At 44.8% G+C, this 25558-nt stretch overlaps 1 protein-coding gene and 1 long non-coding RNA gene across 3 annotated transcripts in view; one reads left to right on the plus strand and one right to left on the minus strand.

Annotated features, from left to right (window-relative positions):
- The first annotated feature begins 3570 nt into the window (after positions 1-3570).
- The window catches only part of RSPO4 (R-spondin 4), a 56504-nt gene continuing 34516 nt past the window's right edge, over positions 3571-25558 (plus strand). The window contains exon 1 of the mRNA XM_061630206.1: positions 3571-3796. Coding sequence (XP_061486190.1) covers positions 3718-3796 — 79 coding nt within the window. The 5' untranslated portion in view covers positions 3571-3717. The remainder of the gene's footprint in view (positions 3797-25558) is intronic.
- On the minus strand, positions 5167-13060 carry LOC133386540 (uncharacterized). 2 transcript variants are annotated; one of them, XR_009763189.1, is made up of 4 exons: positions 12303-13060; positions 9982-10069; positions 7285-7355; positions 5167-5628 (listed from the first exon to the last, which is right to left on the minus strand). It is a non-coding gene; the product is annotated as an uncharacterized LOC133386540 (long non-coding RNA). The 2 variants fall into 2 exon arrangements; XR_009763188.1 differs by lacking the exon at positions 9982-10069 and having other exon boundaries at positions 12176-13060.

The following is a 25558-nucleotide window of genomic DNA, read 5'->3' on the forward strand; positions in this document are numbered from 1 at the left end:
GCAAATATACAGTTTCCATTAGCTGAGATGCTAGGGGAAAACCTTTCCTTAATGTCGTAGAAGGTGGAGAAACCTGAGATTCTCGGCTTCCACTGAGTGTTGAAGGCTAAAGAGCAACATTTGAAATCTGATCATGACATATTCTGAAGGAAAAAAACGAAGGAGGAAAGCACAAAGAAGCTGAAAATACATAATGCCACTAGGTATGATCCTGCTGCAAATCACCTCCCCCAGCAACCTTTCTCCCCATAAGGGGAAATTCAGTTCAGTTCATATTTATTGGTAAACCTACCCAATCCGTGCTTTCTGAAACAATATGCAAACAGAAACACAGCTATCGTTCAAAATCTGCACTTCTCTGAATTTTGCAGTGCAGTTCTCTAGCCAAGTAAGGTGTACAAAAATACATACATAATAGGGTTGGCTGTGCATCAGATGCATGTATTAGTGGAAGTGGTGGAAAATGCATTATATATTAAGGAAAACTGCTTTGCAAAAATGTGTATATTAGGCAAAATTGCAGACAAACCATATTACAACCTTTCCCAACCAGTGTGCCTCCAGATGTTGTTGGACTACAATTCCCATCTTTCCTGACCATTGGCAATGCTGGCTGAGGCTGATGGGAGTTGTAGTCCAACAACATCTGGAGGCACACTGGTTGGGAAAGGCTGCCATATTAGGTGAAATTTCCCCTGAAATTCTGCCGAATTTTCATAAGGAATTTTCCCCCTCCAAAATTCACAAACTGATGTGGTAATGTGGAGAACTGAACTTAAGAATGGAAAAATGCGAATCTGAGAGAAATCGAAATTGACAGATTTGAATGGGTTGATTTCAGCTAGGAAAAATAACCTGCTGTGAAAGGGTTAACCACCCCCCCCCGCTGCTACTTCAATCAATTTTGGAGTTCCCAACTCTGCAGCAGCATGAAAGTAAACAAGAAATGATGAGAGAGGTCACATGTATCCTGTGCAAGATCCAGTTGGGTCCTCAACTGTTATGATTTGTAAGTCTGCATGTCACAGTAATCAAAGCTGACCCAGAATTCATATTTGAGGCTCATCATCTCAGAGTAAGAATGTTAGTAAGAGTGTAAGTGGCAGAGACCCAAGGAGAGCTGGCTAAGCCAAGCTGTTTGAGGATACTTGTTTAGACAAGGGCCAGGGTCCAAAGCATCTGCCCAAGGGGGCTTGAAGCAGTTAGTTAGCAAACTGCAGACACACACACCCCAGCCACGTTGCCACATGGCAAACCAATTCTGAAACTGTAGGAAGTCTCAAAAGCAATGTTTGAATGATATGGGGATGGTCAGCTGTTCAAATCATCCCACTGGGCATACTCAACCTCCTCAGTTAGCTATGGGGCAGAAATTTGATTCAGTCCACACGTAAAGCTGAATGTATCAAATTCACACTTTCTGAAACCGTATGAGAACCTTCAAAATTTGCACTTATCCGAATTTTGTGATGCAGTTGTCCAACCTAGCAATGTTTACAAAAATCCATATATTAGAGGCAAGTGTGCATAAAATGAATATCTTAGTTAAAATAGCATACAAAAATGCATTAGGGAAAATGCTTATAAAATGTGTACATTATAGTCAAAACTGCATAGAAAACGTGTTTATTAGGAGAAATGCTGAAGAATTTTCCTAAGGATTTTTTTAAAATACGCACATTGCTGCAGAAATGTTAAGAACTGAATTTAAGATTGGAAAAATTAGAAACGCAGAGAACCAAAATGGTCAGATATTTCCATCCCTACCTTCAGCACACTTAAAGCTGCACTCTAAGCCAAAATTGGTAACTATTTACTTATACATTTCTTAATTATCTATATTGTATTGCCTTGTGGCAGTGAAGTCTCTGGCAATGATTGGCTGAGCTGGTGTGATGGCATAGAGTGCTCATGAACATTCCAACTGCTGTTGGGAAGTTTGCAGTCCACCTGCTGTGAGGGAAGCTTGGCTGGGATGTCAACTTCATAGGTTTTTGTTTAGAATTTAGTTGAAATATAGATTTCGGAAATGTCAGTTGTAGTTCAGGGCAGATTCTAGAATTCACTAACTAACTAGATACAGACACAGAAGCTGGAATGCTGATTGAGAGAGAGACAAGAGAGAATAAATTAAAGTGCTGAACTCTGCTGCAATCTTTATTTCAGCATGCTCCTGTTAATTTAACTGGGAAAGTTTTTATCATAATTTTTAATGAATATTTTATACCATTATGTAAACTGTGTAGAGGTAAGTTTAAGTACTATATAAATCTTTCTAAATAAATACATAAATAAACGTTGATGCTAACATTCTTAATTTCAAAGATTTCCAAATATGAACAAGGGAAGAAGCTGGAATATCATGTTTGTCATCCTTCATGCCCAGGAGGATAGTGTTGCTGTTCTTTAGCCTTTGGGGATTTTAAACATGTTGTTTCACTATTTTAAAATGTATTCCAAGGTCCCTCCCCCTGCTCTGAAGTATTACTGAACTTGTATTCTTCCAGATATAGATAATGTGAATAATCAGAAAATCTGTTAAAAGATACCCTTAATTATACTAGGATTAGCTGTTTTGTCAGCCAAGGGGAGGGAAAAGGATTTCTGTTTTTAATCTTTTTTAAAAAGTTTCTTCTTATTTTCTGAGTTTTGTCATTTCTCCCCCTTAAAATCTTTTTGGATTTTTCTTTCCTGGATATGGAGAATGCTCATTTTTGCCAAAAATGTGTGGAAAATGCAACAAGGAGTGCTGCAGTTAATGACAAGACAGTAAATACAGAAGAGATCTGCTGTTGTTTTGCTCACTGGAGCGGGGGGGGAGAATCTCCCATTATGCACAGATAATGTTTGAAAAGAAACATCTCAGGTCAGTAGCTATCAAATGAAAATTTATTAGTTGCTGTAATAAGCAGTGGCTACAAAACTCAAGGACAGAATTCTTTTGATTCTCTCTCTCTCTCTAGATTTTGGCTGCTCTTACCCCCTGCTAAGAGACAGCGAGTTTGTCATATGGAATGCGGTCGAGTAAATTGAAGTGATTAAATTTCCCCTTTCTGAAATAAAGTCTTGAGGAGAGACCAGCGTTTGTGTCTGACTAATCCAGAAAGTCTGTCAGAGATTTTACAGGGGGCCACGGCAACTCGGGGGCAAGGGTGAACGAGCGGCTCATCGGCAGGGACACGGTTAATTCCCTGACTCCACCCCAATAATTTGGAAGGCTTTACATTGAACCTGATTTCCTAGTCATGGCAGGAGTTCAGCTTGAGCAATGCAATGCAGACCAGCACTTCCCAGCAGAGGTTAAGCCTGGCCCTTTCCTAAGTGGCAAACTTTGCTCAGCTTATTTCTTTGACGTGGGATCTTCCTGCGCTGCTCATGAAACAGGTGAGGAGGGGCACTTCCACTTATAAGAGCGCCCAGGATCTGCCACTGATGCTTCTTCAACACCATGGTTCTGCTGACGGACCACTGAACACCTACCCTCTCCTTTGATGCCTGCTCGATGACACCAGAGAGCCTGCGTTTTGTGACCAGCTCATGCCAAAATCCCACTCCTGGGAGATGTGGTGAACATTGCTTTTTTCTTCTTCTTCCCCACCCTTCATTTTTTTTTGCAAGAGCTGTTTTCTCTACTTTGCTCAGTCTGCATTTGGCAGGAGAAACGTCAGCCTCTTGAATGATCTGATTCTTTCCTCGCGCCAATTTATTCCTGGCCAGATGCAGTGGATACTGCTCTTGTTGCTGTTATTTGTGAACTCCATGGAAGTGCTCGCCCAAGCCAGAAGGAAGAAACGAGGTATGGGTCGCGGTCGTTCGGTCGTTTTGCCTTGATTAGCTGCGAAGACTCCAGACTGATTCACGCGACTGCTTTTGAGGGGGTGATGCCAACCCAAGTTGAGTCCGAGTTGTATTGGTCTTGTGAATGCTGTGATGGGGGTCCACATTTTACTATTCATTCTGCTTGAGCTCAGGCCGCCCCAGGAAGATTTTCCAGGACATGATAAGCTTTGCCCGGGATACGTGTTCAAGCTCGGGTTGGGCACATGGCTGTGGGTAAGACCCAGCTTGGGCCTGAATTCGGGACTTGGATACAAATCTTCATATGGATTCAAAAAACAGACAGATAGCCCCTTTTCTGCCTACAATTACTGTCCCCTTGTCTTGAGCCTGGGGAGCTCTGGATAGGATAACCCCAAATGAATCCAGGCAGGAAGTGATGGGGACAAGAGGCCAGAGCCAAATGCTTTATTAAAGAGGACTGAAGGTCTTATGATAGAGGCACTATTGACCATGACCCATGGTGCACAACCTCATTCATCCTCAGCCCTTCCTTTTTGTCCTACCTTTGTCTCCAATCAAACAGGTTGTGCAGGTTGGCTGACACTCCCCAAACCTGAAGAACCTGTTAGCGGGACTGTTAGAGGGATTGGTGTGCACTATCATCTCTTACCAGCCAAGGATAGCTGATGGGAGCAACAGGAGCAATCCCCCCCCCTTGTTCAATTTCCAGACCCACCTAAAAAAATCCTGGCTCCTGAACCCAAATCTAAATTTTGTCCGTTGTCAGCCATGCATAACTGTAGCTGAAGCAAACCAATTATGTCTGGGCAAAAGTCCTGTAAAAGTTCATCATTTAGGACACACATATGTGTGCAAATATAGAATCATAGAATAGTGGAGTTGGAAGGGGCCTATAAGGCCATCAAGTCCACCCCCCGGCTCAATGCAGGAATCCAAATCAAAGCATTCCCAACAGATGGCTGTTCAGCTGCCTCTTGAATGCCTCCAGTGTCAGAGAGCCCACTACCTCTCTAGGTAATTGATTCCATTGTCTTATGGCTCTAACAGTTAGGAAGTTTTTCCTGATGTCCAGGACACCTCTCCCCAAATATTTGTGTGCATTTGTGTGCATGTACACATGTGGACATAATCAGATATGACACTGATTGGTAGCAAGATGTAAATGGCAATGTGGGGTGAACATGTGGCTGAAAATGGTGTAGAAAATGGTAACTAAAATAGTTGGGGAGTTGGAAACAATTATGAGAGGTTAAATCATGTGTGGCTTTTTAGTTCAGAAAATATGGCAATTAAACAGGGCAGGGATATGATCAAGGTTCATAAAATGATGCATGCTGTTAAGAAAGCAGACAGACAATTTACTTTCTGTTTTGGAATGTTACGCTCTTATGGTCACTTGCTAAATGGAAATGATTGGCAGGTGGTTTGGGACAGGCCATAGGAAGGACTTGTTTGTACAAACACATAATGAGCGTATGGAATTCACCGCCACAAGATGTGGTGATGGCTAGCAACTTAGCTGGGTTTTAGAAAGAGGATTGGCTCCATTTATGAAGGACACATCTATCCAGGGTTGTTGAGTATGCCACTGAAGATCAGCTGAGGAGGGAGCAGTGATTGCAAAAGAGGGCAACTGCCTTCCAGTTCTGTTTGTGAGCATCTTACAGGACTCTGACCGGCCACCATCGAAAAGAAGGGAGAACCTTATGCTTAAAGTAACATTTTCCCACTGGTTTACTCTGTAGATGCCACGAGGAAAGATATATTGTTAATGATGAAGGGTTCATATTTCTGCCACGGTAGTTTTATGTTCAATCGGAGGTAGTCCTGGAAAACAGAGCAAATGGTTGTTAGGGATGGAAAGATCTGTCAATATCAGTTCTCTCAGTTTCTCACTTTCCTAATATTAAATTCAGTCCTCTACATTTCTGCAGCAATTTGCGATTAAAAAAAATATCCTCATGAAAATTCTCCACCATTTTAGTTCAAATTTCTCCAAATAAACACATTTTTGTAGGCAGTTTTGAGAAAGGTACACATTTTTGCAAGCCATTTCTCATTTCATGCCTTTTTGCATATTATTGTCACTCATATATTCATTTTTATGCACATTTCCCCCTAATATTTGCATTTTTGTAAATACTGTTTAGTTGGTGAACTGCATCCCCAAATTCTAATAAATGCAAATTTTGAAGGATGGCTGTGTTTCAGTTCTCATATTCTTTTGGAAAGTGCAAATCTGATAAATTCTGTTTGAAATGCAAAATGAATTGAAATTCTCACCCATCCCTAACTAGTGTTAAAGGGATATTGTGAATCCTTTGGGATAAGTATTGCTCTTTCCCTGGTAGGGATGGGCAAATCTGTCCATTTTGGTTTCACTCATTTTCTAAAAAAAAAGTTCAGTTCTCCACATTTCCATATCAGTTTGAGATTTTTTTTTTTAAAAAATCCTCATGTAAATTCTTCAGCATGTTAGTGTGAATTTCTCTTACCATACATGCTTGTGCCCAATATGCCCAATATTTTGCCCAATACTCACTTTTTCCCACAGCAATTTCCCTGAAAACTACAGATTTTTGTATGTTGTTTTTCCTATATTTGCATTTCCATGCACACTTTATCTGGGTATATGCATTTTTGTACACATGACTTGGCTGGAACGGCATTGCAAATTTCAGAGATGTGCAGGTCTCAAAGGCTAGCTGTGTTTTGGTTTTTGTCTTGTTTCAGAAAGTGTGAATTAGGCAGATTCACTGTTAAATGCAAAGTGAATTGAATTTCTCCACCATCCCTATTCCCTGGACAGAAAGACTGGATAGGGCATCGGTATTGGGCACTACTCATATCCACACTCACTTACACACTGCAAAATAGCACAGGAGCACAAAGTAGCACCTAAAGGGAAGGGATGCAATGCCAGGTGGTGATAGGGTTATACTGGGACCAATGGCTCAATGAAACAGATGCAAAAATATTTTTTTAAAAATAGTACCAGACATAATTACTAGAGAGAGAGAGAGAGAGAGAGAGAGAGAGAGTGCAAAGACATCCATCAAATGAAGTTGGGACTTGGAGATACAATCTTCTAGAGTGGCAGGTTGACAGGGATGTTATTGTAACCAACCAGGCTGGTTTTCTATTGGGTCTTACTCAGAGTAGACCTATTAAAATAAATGGCTTTACATTAAATCAGTTGATCTCAATGGGTGTACTCTGACTTAGTCACACTAGTTGCGTACAGCAAAGCATTTCCATTGGCCACACCTGGAAAGGCAATGGATAGATCTGCTGATCAACTGCAACATTTGTTGGAAGTTGAATTTTTTAAAAAGCACTTGAGCTGATCCAACCAGTTTTTAGAATAAAAAGGGACATGGTTTGACTAGCATTGTGTGCCCCCGTTTTTTAGTAAAGAGAGGTGAAGATGCACGGGAACCGACAGAGCAGCAAGTGTGTCTCTACACTTAGTCTGATACACACCTGTGTGGATGGTGTTATTCCACTGTTGGGGTCAATTATTATTCTGAAACTTCCTGGTGTTTAATTTGCTTCTGTCAAGAAAGAACAATAAGAATTGGTGGCAAGTTGCACAAATTCATGGTTGAGCTGCAGAGGAGCAAAGATACAGAAGCTGAATGGACACTGAAAGATGAGCCAGGATGTGCCTTCAGAGGCAGTTTCTGTCAGCACCACAGAGGTCTGTCAGTATGAAATGAGATGCGTATTTGAATGCAGAATTGCATCTACAAGCAACACAGTCAATCAACATACACAGGAGAGACGGCGGATGTAGCAGTGTGCTTACGTTAGTGCAACCGGTGTCTTTTCAGAGAGAAAAAACAAGGACACATGCAAGGTTCAGGACAATAAAGATACCTTAGAGCAGCCTTTCCCAACTAGTGGGCCACCAGACGTTGTTGGACCACAACTCCCATCACCCTCAGCTAGCATTGCCAATGGTCAGGAAAGATGGGAATTGTGGTCCAACAACATCTGGTGGCCCACTAGTTGGGAAAGGCTGCCTTAGAGACTCCAAGGAGTTTTCATGGGTATCCAAGAGTGAGAAGCAACAAAGTGGAGGAGGACAGGTTGCTTATGGTGGGGAAGGCCCATAGCTCAGTGGCAGAGCGTCTGCCTTGCAACGCAAAAATCCCCCGGTTCAATCTCCAGCATTTCCAAACAGGGCTGGGAGACACTCCCTGCCTGAAACCCTGGAGAGCAACTGCCAGTCAGTGCAGATAATACTGAGCTAGATGGACTGATGGTCTGACTCGGTATAGGGCGGCTTCCTGTGTTCGATACGTCCCTGTCAGTTGCAGGAAATGTGCTATCAGCCTTCTGAATCCAAATGTGAGGCACTCACAGCTAGGGATGGAAAGATCTGTCAATTTCTCTCAGTTTGTCACTTTTCTAATGTTAAATTCAGTCAGAAAGGCCGGGGAAGGAACTGGCAATCCCACCCCATATACACGGTCTGCCTAGTAAACGTCGCAAGACGTCACCCTAAGAGTCGAAAATGACTCATACTGCAAGTACGGGGACACCTTCACCTTTTTACTTTTCTGCAGTAATCTGCAATTTGTTTTTTTTAAAAAAATTCCTCATGAAAATTCTCCACCATCTTAGTGCGAATTTCTCCAAATAAACACATTTTTGTAGGCAGTTTTGACAAAGGTACACATTTCTGCAAGCCTTCTCATCATATCATGCCTTTTTGCACGCTATTTTCATTAATATATTCATTTTTATGCGCCCTGTCCCCTAATATATGCATTTTTGCAAATACTGTTTAGTTGGCAAACTGCATCCCAGAATTCTAATAAATGCGAATTTCGAAGGATGGGTGTGTTTTGCTTCTCATATTGTTTCAGAAATTGGGAATTTGATAAATTCTGCTTGAAATGCAAAAATGGAAATGGACTGCCTTCAAGTCGATCCCGACTTATGGCTCCCCTATGAAGAGGGTTTTCATGGTAAGCGGTATTCAGAGGGGGTTCACCATTGCCTCCCTCTGAGGCTAGTCCTCCCCAGTTGGCTAGGGCCTACTCAGCTTGCCACAGCTGTACAAGCCAGCCCCTTCTTTGCCCGCAACTGCCAGTTGGGGGGCAACTGGGCTCCTTGGGACTCTGCAGTTTGCCCACGGCTGCACAGGTGGCAGGGCACGTAACCCCTGAGCCACTCACTGTAGGGTTGATCTTTAGCTGGCCCTTGACCCCCAGGAAACACGAGCGGCGATTTGAACTCACAGACTCTGGACTCCCAGCCAGGATCTCCTCCACACTGTGCGAACTGAATAGAAATTCTCACTCATCCCTACTCACAGCTCTTCCCCTGCTCCTGTCATCCACTCACTTACCTGCTCTAGCAATCAGGAGGCCAGCAGAATGGGAGTAGAGCAGACAATGGAGAGAAGCCGCAGCGGCCTAATCCCCTGATTCAGCAGCAGATTTTAAAGACTGAGGGGGGATCTCTAGCAACCTGGGATGCCCCCATTGATCACCTACTCAGCCGTTTGGACCCCTTTTATCTAGGGCATGAAGCGAGAGCATGGGTGCTCAATTAGCAGCACAGGTGCCTCAATCTGTGAGGCCATGGGCATTTGTGGTGTGCATAGCAGAGAGGAGAGCCTGCCTATGGCACAGAGCTGGGCTGCCATCAAGACCCACTCTCTCTACTGCTGTGGCGTCTCTTCCTAATGGCAAAATCACCTGAGGGGCCCAAGGAGATTCATGTGGACATAGGAGGAAGGGCCATGGCTAAGTGGCAGAGCATCTGTTTGCATGCAAAAAGCCCCAAGTTCAATGCCCAGTGGCATCTCCAGGTAGGACTGGGAATGTCCCCCGTTTGAGACATGAGAGCTGCTGCCAGCCAGTGCAGACAGTCCTGAGCTAAGATGGACCAACGGCCTGATTTCAGATATGGCAGCTTCCCCTGGTCCCATGAGTGTAGCGATCCCAACAGTGGCACCCTCTGATATTTGACATACATGGATTGTTGCACTCTTGCCAGAAACAATCTTTCCATTGTTTTGGTCAACCTGCCCACTTCTTTCCTCTCCATCGCCCACTTGTAATCACGTTGCTCTGATCCGTCAGACGGGTTCCCTTAAATGACCTTCTTTCAAAATCACAGAGGAAGAGATAGTTAAGCAGGATAAGTTAGGCCTGGTCATCTGACCTGTGTGTAATCGTACATCGGTCTGTGATGGTTAACATGGCTTTTGGAGAAGAGCAGGTGGAGGGAATGATAGCGGAGCCGGTTGTCCCTGGAAAAGTAAACAGATGAAAAACAAACGGATAGGGCAGAAGCAAACAATGCATTTAATATACTGGATGGATTTGATGGGTTTTATAAAAACCGGATGGATTTTATGCCGTCTCAAAGGTTTGAGCAATACTTGGCATTCGGTGGGTGGAAAAACCGTACAGCTCATTAAAGCCGCTTAGGCGCAGTCATGCACGCTGTCTTGGGCAGGGGAGGCTCTGGCTGGGCTGCTGGTGTGGCGAATACTGTCCAGAGCATCCTCATTGATCCGAATGGCAATCTTTGGGTCCAGGAGCAACATCTGCTTGCCACATCTCCTCCGCTTCCCAGCAAAAACAAGAGCAGCAAATAGCAAAGGTCCTCTGTTGCAAATTAATTCGTTCGAAAGGTAGTCTGCAGAAATATTGCAAAGGCTTCAAATTGCCTATTATGGGAAGATCCCCAAACAATTCAGGTTATTATTAACAATATAGCAGTTTTGAGGCATGGCTTTACAGGAGTGCATGGCTTATAATGTGAGGATAAATGCCCAAAGGGGAAAGGAATGACCCTGGATGTTGGTTGTAGCACACCTTTGCAACATGTGAATCCAGTAACCTGCACTCATTTTCTAATTCACGATGTCTGTTGTTCCCAGGGGCATTGCGAGGTGCTTAAAGGGTTCAGGTCACAGACCCACAGCACAAATTTGCATAAATATATGGAGTACCCCTGGGCTATGGATGGGGGAGAAATTCAGTCCAGGTCACATTTTACATGCAAACCTTTCTAAAGAGCAATTAGGAGAAATTGACACTAAGAATGCTGATGAAGCTTTGTGAGGACTTTTGAAATAAATAAATAGATCGCAAAACAACGTGGAACTATGGCAACCTGAACTTATGACTGGAATGATGAGAGAGAGAAACCAAAATTGACCAAAATTTATCCATCCTTACCCTGCGTAAATTAAGCTGAGAGGTAACGGGGATCATAGAATCATACAACAGTAGAGTTGGAAGGGGCCTATAAGGCCATCCAGTCCAACCCCCTGCTCAATGCAGGAATCCAAATCAAAGCATTCCCAACAGATGGCTGTCCAGCTGCCTCTTGAAGGCTTCCAGTGTCGGAGAGCCCACTACCTCTCTAGGTGATTGGTTCCATTGTCATATGGCCCTAACAGTTAGAAGGTTTTTCCTGATGTCTAGTCGAAATCTGGCTTCCTGCAACTTGAGCCCATTATTCCGTGTCCTGCACTCTGGGACGATTGAGAAGAGATCGTGGCCCTCCTCTATGTGACAACCTTTCATGTACTTGAAGAGTGCTATCATATCTCATGGTAAGGGCCATAGATCAGCTGTAGAGCACTTGCTTCGGATGCGGAAAATCCCAGGTTCAGCCTCCGGCATCTCCACCTAGGGCTGCCTTGAAAGCAAAGGTTTTTCAAAGGAAGTTTTTAAATGGGGAGGGGTGGTACAGGAGATCTGGGGGCTGGCATGAAAGACCTGGAGCTCTAGGTCCCTGGCTCACCCCTTCACAACACCTCTGGCTGTACCAATAATTGAACAACTGGCAAAGAAATAATGGCAACGGTGTTATGTGGCTTCAGGGCAATGCTGAGAGGCCAGGCGAGGCAGCACATGGTCTCAGTATGGGCCGCTGTGGCATGCCTTGGTGCACATTTCCCCCATATATATGCATTTTTGTAAACATTGGTTGGAGGACAGCATTGCAAAATTTCAATGTGCAAATTTTGAAGGGTGGCTGTGTTTCAGTTCTTATGTTGTTTCGCCAGTGTGGTGCAGTGGTTAAGGTGTCGGACTATGACCTGGAAGACCAGGGTTCGAATCCCCACACAGCCATGAAGCTCACTGGGTAACCTTGGGCCAGTCACTGCTTCACAGCCTCAGAGGGAGCAATGGGAACCCCCCTCTGAATACCGCTTACCATGAAAACCCTATGCATAGGGGTGCCATAAATCGGGATTGACTTGAAGGCAGTCCATTTCCATTTCGTTGTTTTGGAAAACACAGATTTGATAGATTTGGCTATAAATGCGAATTGAATTGAATTTCTCCCCCACCCTTCCTTCAGCTCTGGCTCTCAGCCTGCAAGATGGGATTTTCACCTGTAAAATCCTGGCTGGGTGAAGTGTTGAGGATGCAGACTTGCTGGTAGCAGATGATTGTTCTCCATTCCTAATTTCATTCCATCCATCCTCAAAGCAGCCCTTGAGGGCTGGTCCTTAATCTTACCGTTTCACAGATGAAGAGCTGAGGATGACAGGCTTGCCAAAAGCACTCAGCCTATTGCCAGTGACTTCTCTGGAATCTGAGCCTCAGTTTCCCCTACTGACGGAGGCCTTCACGGATCCTGTTCTGCACTTCAGGTGGGTGGGGTCAAGCACTGGATGCTGGAATCAGAGCAGGCTCCAGACGTTTAAGCCCCAAAATGCAGCCGTATGATCTGAGCGCCGACAACTCCAGACACAAATACTCTCAGTAAACCTGGGCTTTCTTGAATTCCTCCTGCTTCTTCATGAGGGATGAAAGAGGTGGCAGGCAGGCTGAGCTCTGGGATGGAGAGGAGGCTGTGGGTCAGACTCGGAGGCCTCTGGCTTGCCTCTGCTCTGCTCAGCTCCAGTTTCAAACCGGACTCGAGCTTAAGATGGCGACAGGTACACAGCTCGCTTATTCTTCTCCCAAACAATTGTTTTAACTGGATGAGAAAGGTCAGTAATTTTAGCCAGTCAGCTGCCTTTTGTCTATCAGACATTCCCTTATTTTCCCTCTTTTGGAATGTTTGCTTTCGGCAAGTCTCCTATTTTTGCAAGGTTGTAAATTAGCTATTCTTACTCACTGCACCTGGGGAGTGGCCTGCTCTGCGTTCCGTAGCAAACGGAAGCAAACAGAAGCTCTTACAAATGGTTTTAACAAGAAAGCAGTGTAAAGAACTAGAGGGGGATACTCAGTCAAATGAAGTCCTTCCATCTGACTCGCAGCAGAAAATTACCCAGTTCTTTTCACCTGTATCACTGGATACTTTCCATCCTACAGAGGAGCCGCAGTTGCCATCCTGCTCTCCCTCTTTGATTATAGACTGGTCTTTAGACCATGTAAATAATATCTACGAATTAAAAGGAGGCTCCTCCCCCCTATCTCTTGCAAGGGAACTTGCGCTCGCTGACCGTCAACTCTCTCCAGAATCATTGCAACCCGTTTTGGACCTGGCACAAGAGACTTCGCATTCTGCAGACACCGATGCAGAGCGTCCTGCCAGGTTCCTTTCCTCTGCAACCCCTTGCTTGGGTGCAAATGCTAATAACAACTCCTGGGCCGGATGGTCATTTTTTATTCTAGATGAGCTAGAGTGCATAAAAACCTTTCTTTCGGAGTGTAATGCCCTCTTGAATACCTTGGCGTCAGCTGCTAAGAAGTTACATCCCGGCACGGTGCCTTTAACAGATGTGGCAGACGCTCCCCCTTTAAAGAAGACGACGAAATCTAAGCTGAGGAGTTCTTCCCAGCCCTCTTTATTACGGGCAGCAAAGACTAAACAATATTCCTCCTTTAAGCGTCAGTGGACCACCCCTTTAAAGAAAGCAAAGAAAACAAAGAATGTTAAGAACTTTAAACTTCCTCCCTACAAGAGATTAAATTATAAACCGCTTTTTGCTCTGCTGAAATCTCCATCTAAAGAACCTCCTACTGTTCTCAGAGAGAAATACTCCCAAGCGAACTCTATGGAACCTGGGGTAGTTAAGGAGAAAGAACTTGCTGATTCTGTCATGAACACTCTAATTGCGAACGTGCCCACTCCACTCACTCCACTAATAGTGCGGGCCCCTTCTCTCATCGCAGATCCCCGCACTAACCCTAACCCTAACCCCTCCATACTCAGGTAGAGTGGCCTGTCCTGTATTCCTTCAGATTGAGGGCTGTGGAACTTGATCTGGATCCAGGACAAAATGGTCTCCTTAATCTCCCCAAGCCTTCCCGACATTACTCGCAACGTCTTCGTAAACTTCAGCTTTGGGAAATTCTGGAGCCCTTCTTTCCTGCTCAACTTTTTCCTTCTGACATCCTGCACATTGATTTCCTTCTTAACACTTACACAACTGTAAATGCCATCGCTACCTTTAAGAAGCCCGACACTGCAAAAATGGTTTATAATCTAAAGGAGCGTCTAGGAAACTCTGGCATTCTCATTCGAAGGTACTTTGTGAATGTGGCTCCTCCCCAGCCCCTCTACTCCCTATCCCCGACCCAAAAGGAGAGACCTATTTTGCCTAAGCTGGCGATCAGCTCGACTAATTCCCCTCCAATCAATTCTCTTTACATTAATCCACCAGTAGATCAAGCTCCCTCAAATGTTTTGTTTGAAGACTCACGGGAACCAGAAGACCTCCAGCTCTTAGAAATTTTTGAAGATCTACCAAGAGATGAACAGCTGGCTATAATTCACAGACTGGACCGCCTCAGATAGGACTTGTCAGCTTTGCAAATTAACAACCCTATTCCATCCCCACATGTTGGCGTACCACACGGTTCTGGCCAGGCTGTGAGGACTACAACCGCCTCTAAGCAAAATCTCCCCAATACCCCTTCTTGGACGGATATGCGTCACCTAGCCCAGGAGGAACTGGGATCTCCTGATAACCACACTTGCGCACCTAAGACCCCGCCTACTCATAATAGCCCATTATTCTCAAATGTTTGTATCCAGAGTTCAGAAACAGCCCAAATTTTTCCTTTGTCAGCCGCTAAGGAGTGACAAGCACGGATCGTTATGGAGGAGATCCCATCTGCTACTAAGCCTTCCTTAGACACCGTGACTCGCCTCCCGCTCTGCGCCACATTTATTTTCTGGAACATAGCTGGCTGGAACAACAAAACCTCCGATTTAGAACTCATTACATACCTTCAATCCTTTGATTTGATCTGTCTTCAAGAGACATGGCTACTTGAGGGTAACCCAATTTCAATTGAGGGCTTTAAATCCTGGGCTAAACCGGCGGTACGCACAGCCAGGACAGGCCGTGGCAGTGGTGGCCTTGCGACTTTTATTGCCATGTCTCTTGATGTTTGTGTCCATGAATTATCCTGCCCAGTCCCAGATTTCTGTCTAGCTCTACAAATAATTCCTTCTGCAGACTTTCCACCTTTTATTTGTATTAATGTTTACCTTCCCCCTTCGGGCCCCCTAGAAGCGACACTGTTGTGGCAGGAACTCGATAATTTTATCGACAATCTTACATGTACTTATCCCTCTTGTTTGATACTCATTGGTGGGGACTTTAACGCTAGAATGGGTGTAGGATATCCAAAAATTCTCGACAATTTGGAATTTGCTCCCACAAGATGCAGTAATGGCCACCAGCTTGGACGGCTTTAAAAGAAGATTAGACAAATTCATGGAGGACAGGGCTATCAATGGCTACTAGCCATGATGGCTGTGCTCTGCCACCCTAGTCAGAGGCAGCATGCTTCTGAAAACCAGTTGCCGGAAGCCTCAGGAGGGGAGAGTGTTCTTGCACTCGGGTCCTGCTTGCGGGCTTCCCCCAGGCACCTGGTTGGCCACTGTGAGAACAGGATGCTGGACTAGATGGGCCACTGGCCTGATCCAGCAGGCTCTTCTTATGTTCTTATGTTCTTATGTTCTTATGACAATCTAGACTTCCATTCTAGTGACATCGTGCTTTTGCCCCGAGTTTCCCGGGATAGGCTGGTAAATAAAAACGGCTTAGCTTTGTTCAGAACCTTGATTAAATCCCAACTTCTTTGCGTCAATGGTACCCACCTGGACTCCTCCAGAGGTTTCTACACGTTCATCTCTGCTAAGGGAGCCAGTGTTGTGGATTATGTCCTAGGGTCCCCTTCATTAACCTGCTATGTAAGAGAGTTTTCCGTGGGTGACAGATCTGATAGTGATCACCTTCCCTTAATTTTATCTTTTCACGGCCCCCTCCATCACGCCAGCACACAACCCCTGGTGCCACTGCTAGGTGAGTCATCAGGGACCAGGCGCCTTAAATGGTCACCCCAATTAGAAATTACTGTGGCACATGCGCTGTCCGCTCCCAAATTATCAGATCTTCGCCAAAAGGCCCTCTCCTCTTCAAAACCGATACTTGCGATTTACAATGACATTATTGCAACCCTGAAACCCCTAGTCACCTCCAGCTGTACACAGCCACCATTTTAGCTCTAAACCATGGTATGACAAGGCCTGTCGATCCAAGAAAAGGGAACTAGGCTCCTTACTACGTCTCACTAGACAAAACCACTCAGATGTAGCAGTGGCCAGTCTCCTCCTTCAAAAGAGGAAGTATAATAAACTCCTTAGAGAAAAAAAACAGGCTTTTATCGCTAATGCCTGGCGCTCCCTTGGCCTTGCAGTTCTACAGGGGAATGATGTAGAGTTTTGGAGACTAGTCCGAGGTGGCTTGGCTCAGAAAGCCTCAGTGACAGCCCCCACTGTCCTCCCACAGGTTTGGACAGCCCACTTCCGCTCAATTTTCGGGAGCTCGGATGCAACTTTTTCAAATACTAATATAGCCCCTCCTGATGTGCCTCCCTGGCCCCCAGTCACTTGTGCAATCATTGGAGACTTAATATCTTCTCTCCACTCAGGCAAAGCCCCAGGTGAGCATATGTTACTGCCTGATTTATTTCTATTCGACCCTTTATGGTGGTATCCAATACTCGCAATCCTTTTTACGCACATTAACAACACTGGCATTATTCCCTCGGGCTGGCGCACCAGTATTGTTGTGCCTATATTTAAAAAAGGGGGCCCTTCTGTCCCAAGTAACTATCGCCCTATCAGTCTGCTTGACGTGGTATCCAAGCTATATGGCCGGTTCCTGCTAAACAAATTACTAGAGTGGGAAAGTAACTGCTCTATCATCCACGAAGAGCAGGCAGGGTTCAGACAAGGCAGAAGCGCTCTTGACCCGGAGAGCAATAACTAGATCTAGGGCCTTCTCAGTGGTGGCCCCCGAATTATGGAACTATTATCCCTGATGAGATACGCCTGGCGCCTTCTTTGTTATCTTTTCGGCGCCAGGTAAAGACCTACCTCTTTGCCCAGGCATTTTAATTTTAATTTTAAATCTAATTGTAATTGTAATTTTATTTCAATCTTTGTCTTAATCTTGCTTTTAAAATGTTTTTATAGCTGTATTGTACCCACACTCACCTGTATTTTAATGTGGTTTTATCCTGTTGTACACCACCCTGAGAGCTTGTTGCTAAAGGGCGGTCTAAAAGTACAATAAATAAATAAATAAATAAATAAATTCGTGCTTCACCACCTTATAAATAAGACCAAATCAGGAGCGCTTAAGTCTTTATATCTGGCGTTTGTTGATTTCTCTGCGGCCTTTGACTCAATTGATAGGCATATCTTGTGGCAAAAACTTGACCAGGCGGGTATTGAGTAAAGATTATTGTGGCTTCTTCAGGTTCTGCATCAGGACATATCCCTGAAGATCCGCCTAGGCCCTCATGGAGCTCTCTCCAGTGAAATTCCCGCTAAGAGGGGTGTTAAGCAAGGCTGCATTCTGGCCCCTTTTTTGTTTATTTTTTTCATAAATGATATCATCCCCTTAATGTCTGCCTCTGCTTTTTCCCCCCCCTCACTAAAGAACAGGAAAATCTCTGCATTACTTTATGCGGACGATTTGGATCTTCTTTCGCTAAATAAGATTGGTTTGAAGAGAATGCTGTTACACCTCCACGAGTACACAGTGGCCCAGCATCTACAGATTAATTACGCCAAGTCCAAAATCATGGTCTGTGGGAAATTCAGTAGAACTAAGTCCATCTGGATGCTAAACGGTCATCCCTTAGAACAGGTCAATGTCTTTAAATATCTTGGCATTTGCCTCAGTAACAGACTGTGGTCTCCCCACATAGAAAGCATCAAGCTCCAGACTTCTCGCTCCTGTAGCCAGTTAAAACATTTCTATTATTCTCGTGGCGGACAACTAGTTAGACCGATGATCAAGCTTTATGAGACCAAAATTCTCCCCAAAATTCTCTATGGAGCTGAGATATGGGGCCCTTTTGTTTGCCCCAGTTTTGAAGTTCTCCAAAATTCATTTTTGAAGCAGATCCTGGGACTTCCCAAAGGCACCCCCTCGGCACATACTAGAGCCGAACTAGGTCTACCCTCTTTACTGGCCCGGATCGATCTCACATATCTTCGATTTTGGAAAAAGATATCCCTGGCACCAGACTCTTCCTTAGTAAAACTTTGTTGGGAAGATCAATTGGAGAAAGGAGGCTGGGCTGCCTTGCTATGACCTCACCCGATCCAGCCTCACGAGCCTTAACCATCCAGAGCTTCGCAACAGAGTATTTGATTATAATGCGCAGCAAGACAGAGCCTCAATAGCTCTGTCTGCTTTCTCTCCCTGGTTCCCGCATATTAAAACTAACCACGCTATGGCATCTTATCTTGATATCTTGACTCGTGCCCCACTTCGCAAAGCCTTTACGGAGCTGAGATTTCAAACAATGCCCTCAGCATTTATTAAAGGTAGATATGCTGGCACGCCACGAGCTGAGCGTTACTGCATTAATGGCTGTATGGTCCCGGAGGACCTTATCCATTATATGCTCTTTTGCCCTTTATATCATCACCCCAGGGAGAAGTTTATAGCTCCTCTTTTAAGCTCATGTGTAGGAACCTCTAGCGACCAATTAGTCATTAGTCTTCTGTCCGCGTCCCAAACTTATATAGTCATCCCAGTAGCAAACTTTGCCTTGGCGGCAAGAAAGATAAGGGCTGCTTTAGATAAACCTGCTTAATCTGCATGGTTCACAAACTTCACACGATGATTTTAACCCCTTTTATGTATATATGTATTTTAGATTTTAATCTTGGTTGTTCTGTATGTTTTGTATGTTCTTGTCATGTTGCAATGGCTTATGGCTATACGCAATAAAGAGATTTACGCAGTTTCAAACCAAAGACACCTGCTGTAACAGGGTTTCTGAATCAGCTGCCTCCAGGGGTTGAGAAAGGACCAGAGTTAGGAAACCTAAGAAGAGCCTGGTTGCACGATCAGGCCAAAGGCCCATCTTATCCAGCATCTGTTTCTCACAGGGGCCAACCAGAGGCCCATGATCCCAAATCCAGAGCTTGGAAAAGTTACTTTTTTTGAACTACAACTCCCATCAGCCCAATCCAGTGGCCATACTGGCTGGGGCTGATGGGAGTTGTAGTTTAAAAAAAGTAACTTTTCCAAGCTCTGCCAAATCTCAGCAGCTGGTATTCAGAGGCTCACTGCCTTTGATGGTGGAGGCATAACGTTGCCCTCGTGTCTAGCAGCGACCAAGCTCCTTCTCCTCCATGCATCTCTCTGGTCCCCTTTGAAAGCCATCCTAGCTGGTGGCCCTCAGCGCCTCTTGTGGGTGAGTGTGCATCGTTCCCTTTGTTGTATAGGGGTTGTGATGGTGAAGTGCCTCTGGCATAAAATCAACGTCCATCCGGCTGTTGGTGTTGAATGAACGTCAGATTGCAGCAGCAAGTGTGTGTGTGTGTGTGTGTGTGTGTGTGTGTGTGTGCGATGCCAGTCAAGCCATCCGTCTTCCTAGGGCCTTGGGATTATCGGGAATATTGGGTGTTAGTCCCAATTAGAATATTTGTTGGTCTGCAGCCTGCCTGGAATGCTTGCAGTGGGACAGAGAGTGAAGCGGCCACATTCACACCAGACATTTATTTCACTTTAAACAATCATGGCTTCCCCCAAAGGATCCTGGGAACTGTAGTTTGTTAAGGTTGCTGGGAGTTGTTAGGAGACCCCTATTCTCCTCACAGAGCTACAGTTTGCCATAGCAGTTTACAGTCATTTCCTCTTTCCAAAAAGCTCATGAGAACTGTGGTTCTGTGAGGGGAACAGGACTCTTCTAACAACTTTCAGCACACTTTACAAACTACACCTCCCAGGATTCTTGGAGGGAAGCCATGACTGTTTAAAGTGGAATAATAGTGGAACAAATGTCTGGTGTGAATGTGGCCTGAGTGAGTGAGTGAGTGCGTGAGCGCGTGAGAGAGAGGGAGGGAGGGAGGGAGGAGGGAGGGAGGGAGGGAGAGAGAGAGAGAGAGAGAGAGAGAGAGAGATCAACTTACATTGAAATTTCTCCATCTTTTCCCAATCTAATTCTGAGCCCCATTAGTCAGTTCAAACAAGCACAATCCTTTGAAAAGCTCTTCTAGCTTGGACTCTGTTGGGGTGATTTCTTCAGTGGCAGAGGATACTTTCATGGAGAATAATGTTATACTTAGCTCAGCAGTACGACATGTGAGAAGAATCTTGGAATTGTCGTTGATCACAACCTGAATATGAGCCAACAGTGTGATGTGGCTGCAAAAAAGGCAAATGCTATATTAGGCTGCATTAACAGAAATATAGTTTCCAAATTGCGTGAAGTACTAGTTCCCCTCTATTCAGCACTAGTTAGGCCTCATCTTGAATACTGCGTCCAGTTCTGGACTCCGCACTTCAAGAAGGATGCACACAAACTGGAACGGGTTCAGAGGAGGGCAACAAACATTATCAGGGGACTGGAAACAAAGCCCTATGAGGATAGACTGCAAGAACTGGGCATGTTTAGCCTGGAGAAGAGAAGAATGAGGGGAGATATGATAGCACTCTTCAAGTACATGAAAGGTTGTCACATAGAGGAGGGCCGGGATCTCTTCTCGATCGTCCCAGAGTGTAGGACACGGAATAATGGGCTCAAGTTGCAGGAAGCCAGATTTCAACTGGACATCAGGAAAAACTTCCTAATTGTTAGAGCCATACGACAATGGAACCAATGACCTAGAGAGGTAGTGGGCTCTCCGACACTGGAGGCATTCAAGAGGCAGCTGGATAGCCACCTGTCGGAAATGCTCTGATTTGGATTCCTGCATTGAGCAGGGGGTTAGATTCGATGGCCTTATAGGCCCCTTCCAACTCTACTATTCCATGATTCTATGATCAGTGAATACTAGCCATAGTGGCTATGTTCTACTTCCAGTGACGGTGCCAATCAGGGCCAGTGAGGGCCAGATAGAGAAGCTCAAAGGGCAGCATTCAGCTCCTGGGCCTCTCTCTCTCTCTCCATCCAGGTAAGTAAAATCACAGGTCGAGGACCCATCCCAGCTAGGCAAAAGCTCCTGAGGCAGGCATGGAGCATGGTCTGTAAGGGGTGTGGTTTGGAGAGACAGGTGCTGCCTGAGGAGGAGAGGGTGTGGTATGGGGAGAATACCAAGGGCCAGGTGGAGAGTTCTGGAGGGCCACATTTGGCTCCTGGGCATACCCCTATCATGGTTCCTTACCCCTGTTCTAGGGTGCCATTTCCTCAGCCTTCTTTGCATCTAGTTTGGGAGTCCCATGGTCCTCCGGATCGGATGCATAGTCCAGACCACCTCTGGAAGCAGGGAATCCCATCTGCACTTTTCTCCCTTACACTGGATTCTTTGCCAAGGAGCGCCTCTCACTGCCTCGGCCTGCCCATGGATCTAGGCCTTCAGAGGAGGCTGTTCTCCACATACCACTGCTGGTATGTGTGTTATCTGGTGGCACGAGAGAAGAGCCTTCTCTGCAGTGGCACCCCGCTTGTGGAATCAACAAGTGCGCTGTAGAAATGTACTTGGGGGAAACGTTTGGTGCCAAGGAAAGACTTACCTGTTTGATCCGGCATTTTACGTGTCTTAGCGAGTTGGTTAGTGGTAGCTGCTCTCCCCCTGGATGATGGTGGAGATTGTTTTTTACACTTGAGCTTTTAGCTCCTCTGATTGCGTTTTATGGGATTTTTATATTTTGCATCCAACCCGAGGATCTATGAGATGAAGAGTGGACTAGGGAAAAAACCCCACCCTTCAATAAATAAATAATCAGCATACAATATTCCCCCCCCCACTGACTCCTTTTTGTAGTGCTAAATATGGTTGAAAATAGGTGTGACATGAAATATGTGTGATCAGAATTCCAGAATCCTGCCTCCGTCAAGCTGCTATAATCATCATCACCATTATTGTAATTGTTGTTGTAACACACTCTTCACCCAAAGACCCGGGGGCCTGTTACAACAATTTTAAAATACAGGATTAAAAACAATTAAAAACAAACTTAAAATCACAAAATAGGGTGGGCAAAGAGGTGCATCTTCAGCATTCACCTAAAGCTGTACAGTGAGGTTGCTAGACACACCTCGGTGAGGAGGGAGTTCCAAGTCTTCGGGGCCGCCACAGAGAATGTCCTCTCTCGGGCTGCCACCTCCTGAGCTTCCGAGGGTGGCGGAACCACCAAAAGGGACCCCTCTGCTGATCTTAACACCCAAGAAGCTCTGTAGGGAATAGAAATGAGGGACAATATCTGCTAAATTGAACGTATTACTGGATTTTGACATAATCCAACCGTCTGCTACGTTTTCAGACCAGCACTGATTTCTTGCGGCAAGTCGTGGTTGTCATCAGCATGGGTTGTTTTTTATAAATCCGCTCTGAATTTTACGTTACTGCCTGCATAATTAGCTTTCCTTTACGCTGATGCATTCTTACCAGCTACTGGTATACAGATGCATACCGCCTCCGATAGTGGAGACAGAATCATCATTGGCAATCACTCGTGGCCAAGTAAGATTGTCTTCCAAGATAAGGTCTTTAATAATAATAATAAGATCCGTAAGTGACTGTGGAGGCCAATCCTAGATCCACACAGCCTCCCACAGTGAGGACATGGTTTCCAGATGGAAGATGGTCGCAATGAGGATTTGCTTGACGTGCCTTCCGCTTAGCTCGTTTGTCCCTTTCGCCCTGTACTCATGCTTCTTCGAAGTCCAGAGCACCTTTGATAATAGCCAACCTCCATTTGAGATGCTTATGCTCCAAGACTTCCCAGTTCTTGATGCTCATGTTACATTTTTTTTTAAATTCGCTTTAAGAACATCTTTAAACCTCAGATAGAATATCACCATCATGGCTAGTAGCCACTGAGAAGAATGGAGGAGACATTCAATTCAGTTCACATTTACAGGCAAATCTATCTAATTTGCACTTTCCGAAAGAAGAACCTGCTGGATCAGGCCAGTGGCCCATCTAGTCCAACATCCAGTCCTCACAGTAACCAAACAGACACCTAAAGGAAGCCCACCAGCAGGTCCTGAGTGCAAGAGTGCTCTCCCCTCCTGCGGTTTCCAGCAGCTGGTATTTGGAGACATACCAATGGAGATAGTAAATAGCCATTGTGTCTAGCAGCCGTTGATAGCCTTACCCTCCATGATTTTTTCCTAATCCCCTTTTAACGCCACCCAAGTTGGTGGCCATCACTACCTCTGGTGCCAGCAGGTTCCACAGTTTCTGTATGTGTTGTGTGAGGTGTGTGGTTTTCAGTGGGAAATGGTACAAGGAGTTAACATTAAATGCCTCATCCTCCAATGCTCCCCACCCCATTCTAAGTAGGTACTTCCTGTAGGTACTTTGAAGTGAGGAAGGCAGAAGTCAGAGGTTATTGCAGAAGTCCCTTTTGCATAATGTCTTGTCTCTTTTTTCGGCCCTCAGGTATCTTCTTTTGACAGCTACTAAAGTTTTCTTCTCCTTATCTTAGGAAGATGCAGGCTGTTATGGGCACATTCTTAGAGCAGGCATGACCGGCATTCCATGGAGGTCAATGAAAACAGACCCCATGCGATGACCTCTCTGGTCTGGAACTGTCCATGACATCCTGCTGCTACCTCAAGCCATAGAGAGGGAAGGCAGAAATGTTTTAACCAGAGCTTGGAAAAGTTACTTTTTTGAACTACAATTCCCATCAGCCCAATCCAGTGGCCATGCTCTCTGGGGCTGATGGGAGTTGTAGTTTAAAAAAGTAACTTTTCCAAGCTCTGGTTTTAACACTTGGGGTAACAGAGCTGTGCTGGAAACTTTGCTGAGTAACAGAAGAGCCTGCTAGATCAGGCCAGTGGCTCATCTAGTCCCGCATCCTGTTCTCATAGCAGCCAACCAGATGCCCTAACGGGAAGCCTGCAAGCAGGACCTGAGCGCAAGAGCACTCTCCCCTCCTGCAGTTTCCAGCAACTAGTATTCAGAAACATGCTGCCTCTGACCGTGGAGGCAGAGCATAGCCATTGTGGCTAGTTGCCTTTGATACCATTACCCGCCATGAATTTGTCTAATCCTCTTTCAAAGCTGTCCAAGTTGATGGCTATCACTGCCTCCTCTGGGATTGAGTTACGTAGTTTAATTTTACATGGTGTGAAGAAGTACTTTCTTACATATTTCCTGAATCTTCCAGCATTCAGCTTCACTGGGTGGTATCACAAGATGGGTGATACCAGGATTCTGATGAGGAATTTCTTTTCAGCGTTTATCTGGAAGCAGAGTGAAAGCAGAGGTGCTGCACAGAACTTTATAGTGCTACATTGTCTGGCAATGCCTACCCCTGTGTATACTCAGAAGTAAATCCTGTTCAGCAAAGGTCCCCTGCAACTTTCATTAAAAGCTTCTTTGCCATTTCTGCCTCTAATTGCATTCTGCTCAGCAGGGCAGTGGGATTATTTTATTTATTTATTTATTTGTTAAATTTTTATACCGCCCCACTAGCATAGCTCTCTGGGCGGTGTACAACAGAAAGTATATACAATAAAATCACATAAATTGGTACAAAAACATATATATAAAAATCCACAAATCTAAAACCAATTTGAACATATTAGACTAAAATGCCTGAGCAAAGAGAAAGGTTTTAACTTGGCGCCGAAAAGATAGCAATGTCGGCGCCAAGCACACCTCAACGGGAAGACTATTCCACAATTCAGGGGGCACCACTGAGAAGGCCCTGGTTCTGATGAATTACTGATGAATTGCCCTTTAATTAGCAACCTATTCTTACCCAGTCTGGGAAAAGCTTTACTTACTGAGTTTATCTATTTTTTCTTTTCATTTGTATTGCCAAATAGTGCTTTTCTGAAATAAAAAGAAAAGAAAGGGTTAAGATTGACCTGTTATTGTTTGTACTGTTATTTCATAATATAGATAATTTAAAAAACAGAAAAGAAAGAAAAGAAAGGGAGGAAGCCAGTAATTAATGCCCTCAATGAATTTATTTTTATTTATTTAATTCGGTCCAAGACCAGCAATTTTGACACAAATATAAGTACAGACATATAAAATAGATTTTACCCAAGCCTTATACCAGGTGATAAAATAATTGAAATAAAAATTATGATGATTGGACCAAGCTCTTTCTGTGAGCCATGGCCGCAACACAGAATTTCGCAACCATATCCGTGATGAATGGATCTCGATCTTCAAGTAAAACATGGACTTCATTTTCTTCGAAAGTTCTGATCCTTTCAAGAAGGCAGGGATAGATGAACAGAGTGCGAAGATCAGAATAAAAGTGACAATGTAACATAACGTGCTCCACCCCTTCCACCGCTCCGGAGTCACAGATACAGTGCCTGTCTGCATAGGGCACTTTCTTATACCTCCCATCAAGTACAGCCGAGGGAAG

Source organism: Rhineura floridana, chromosome 6 (genome assembly GCF_030035675.1).
Source record: "Rhineura floridana isolate rRhiFlo1 chromosome 6, rRhiFlo1.hap2, whole genome shotgun sequence".
In the NCBI taxonomy this organism is placed as follows: domain Eukaryota; kingdom Metazoa; phylum Chordata; class Lepidosauria; order Squamata; family Rhineuridae; genus Rhineura; species Rhineura floridana.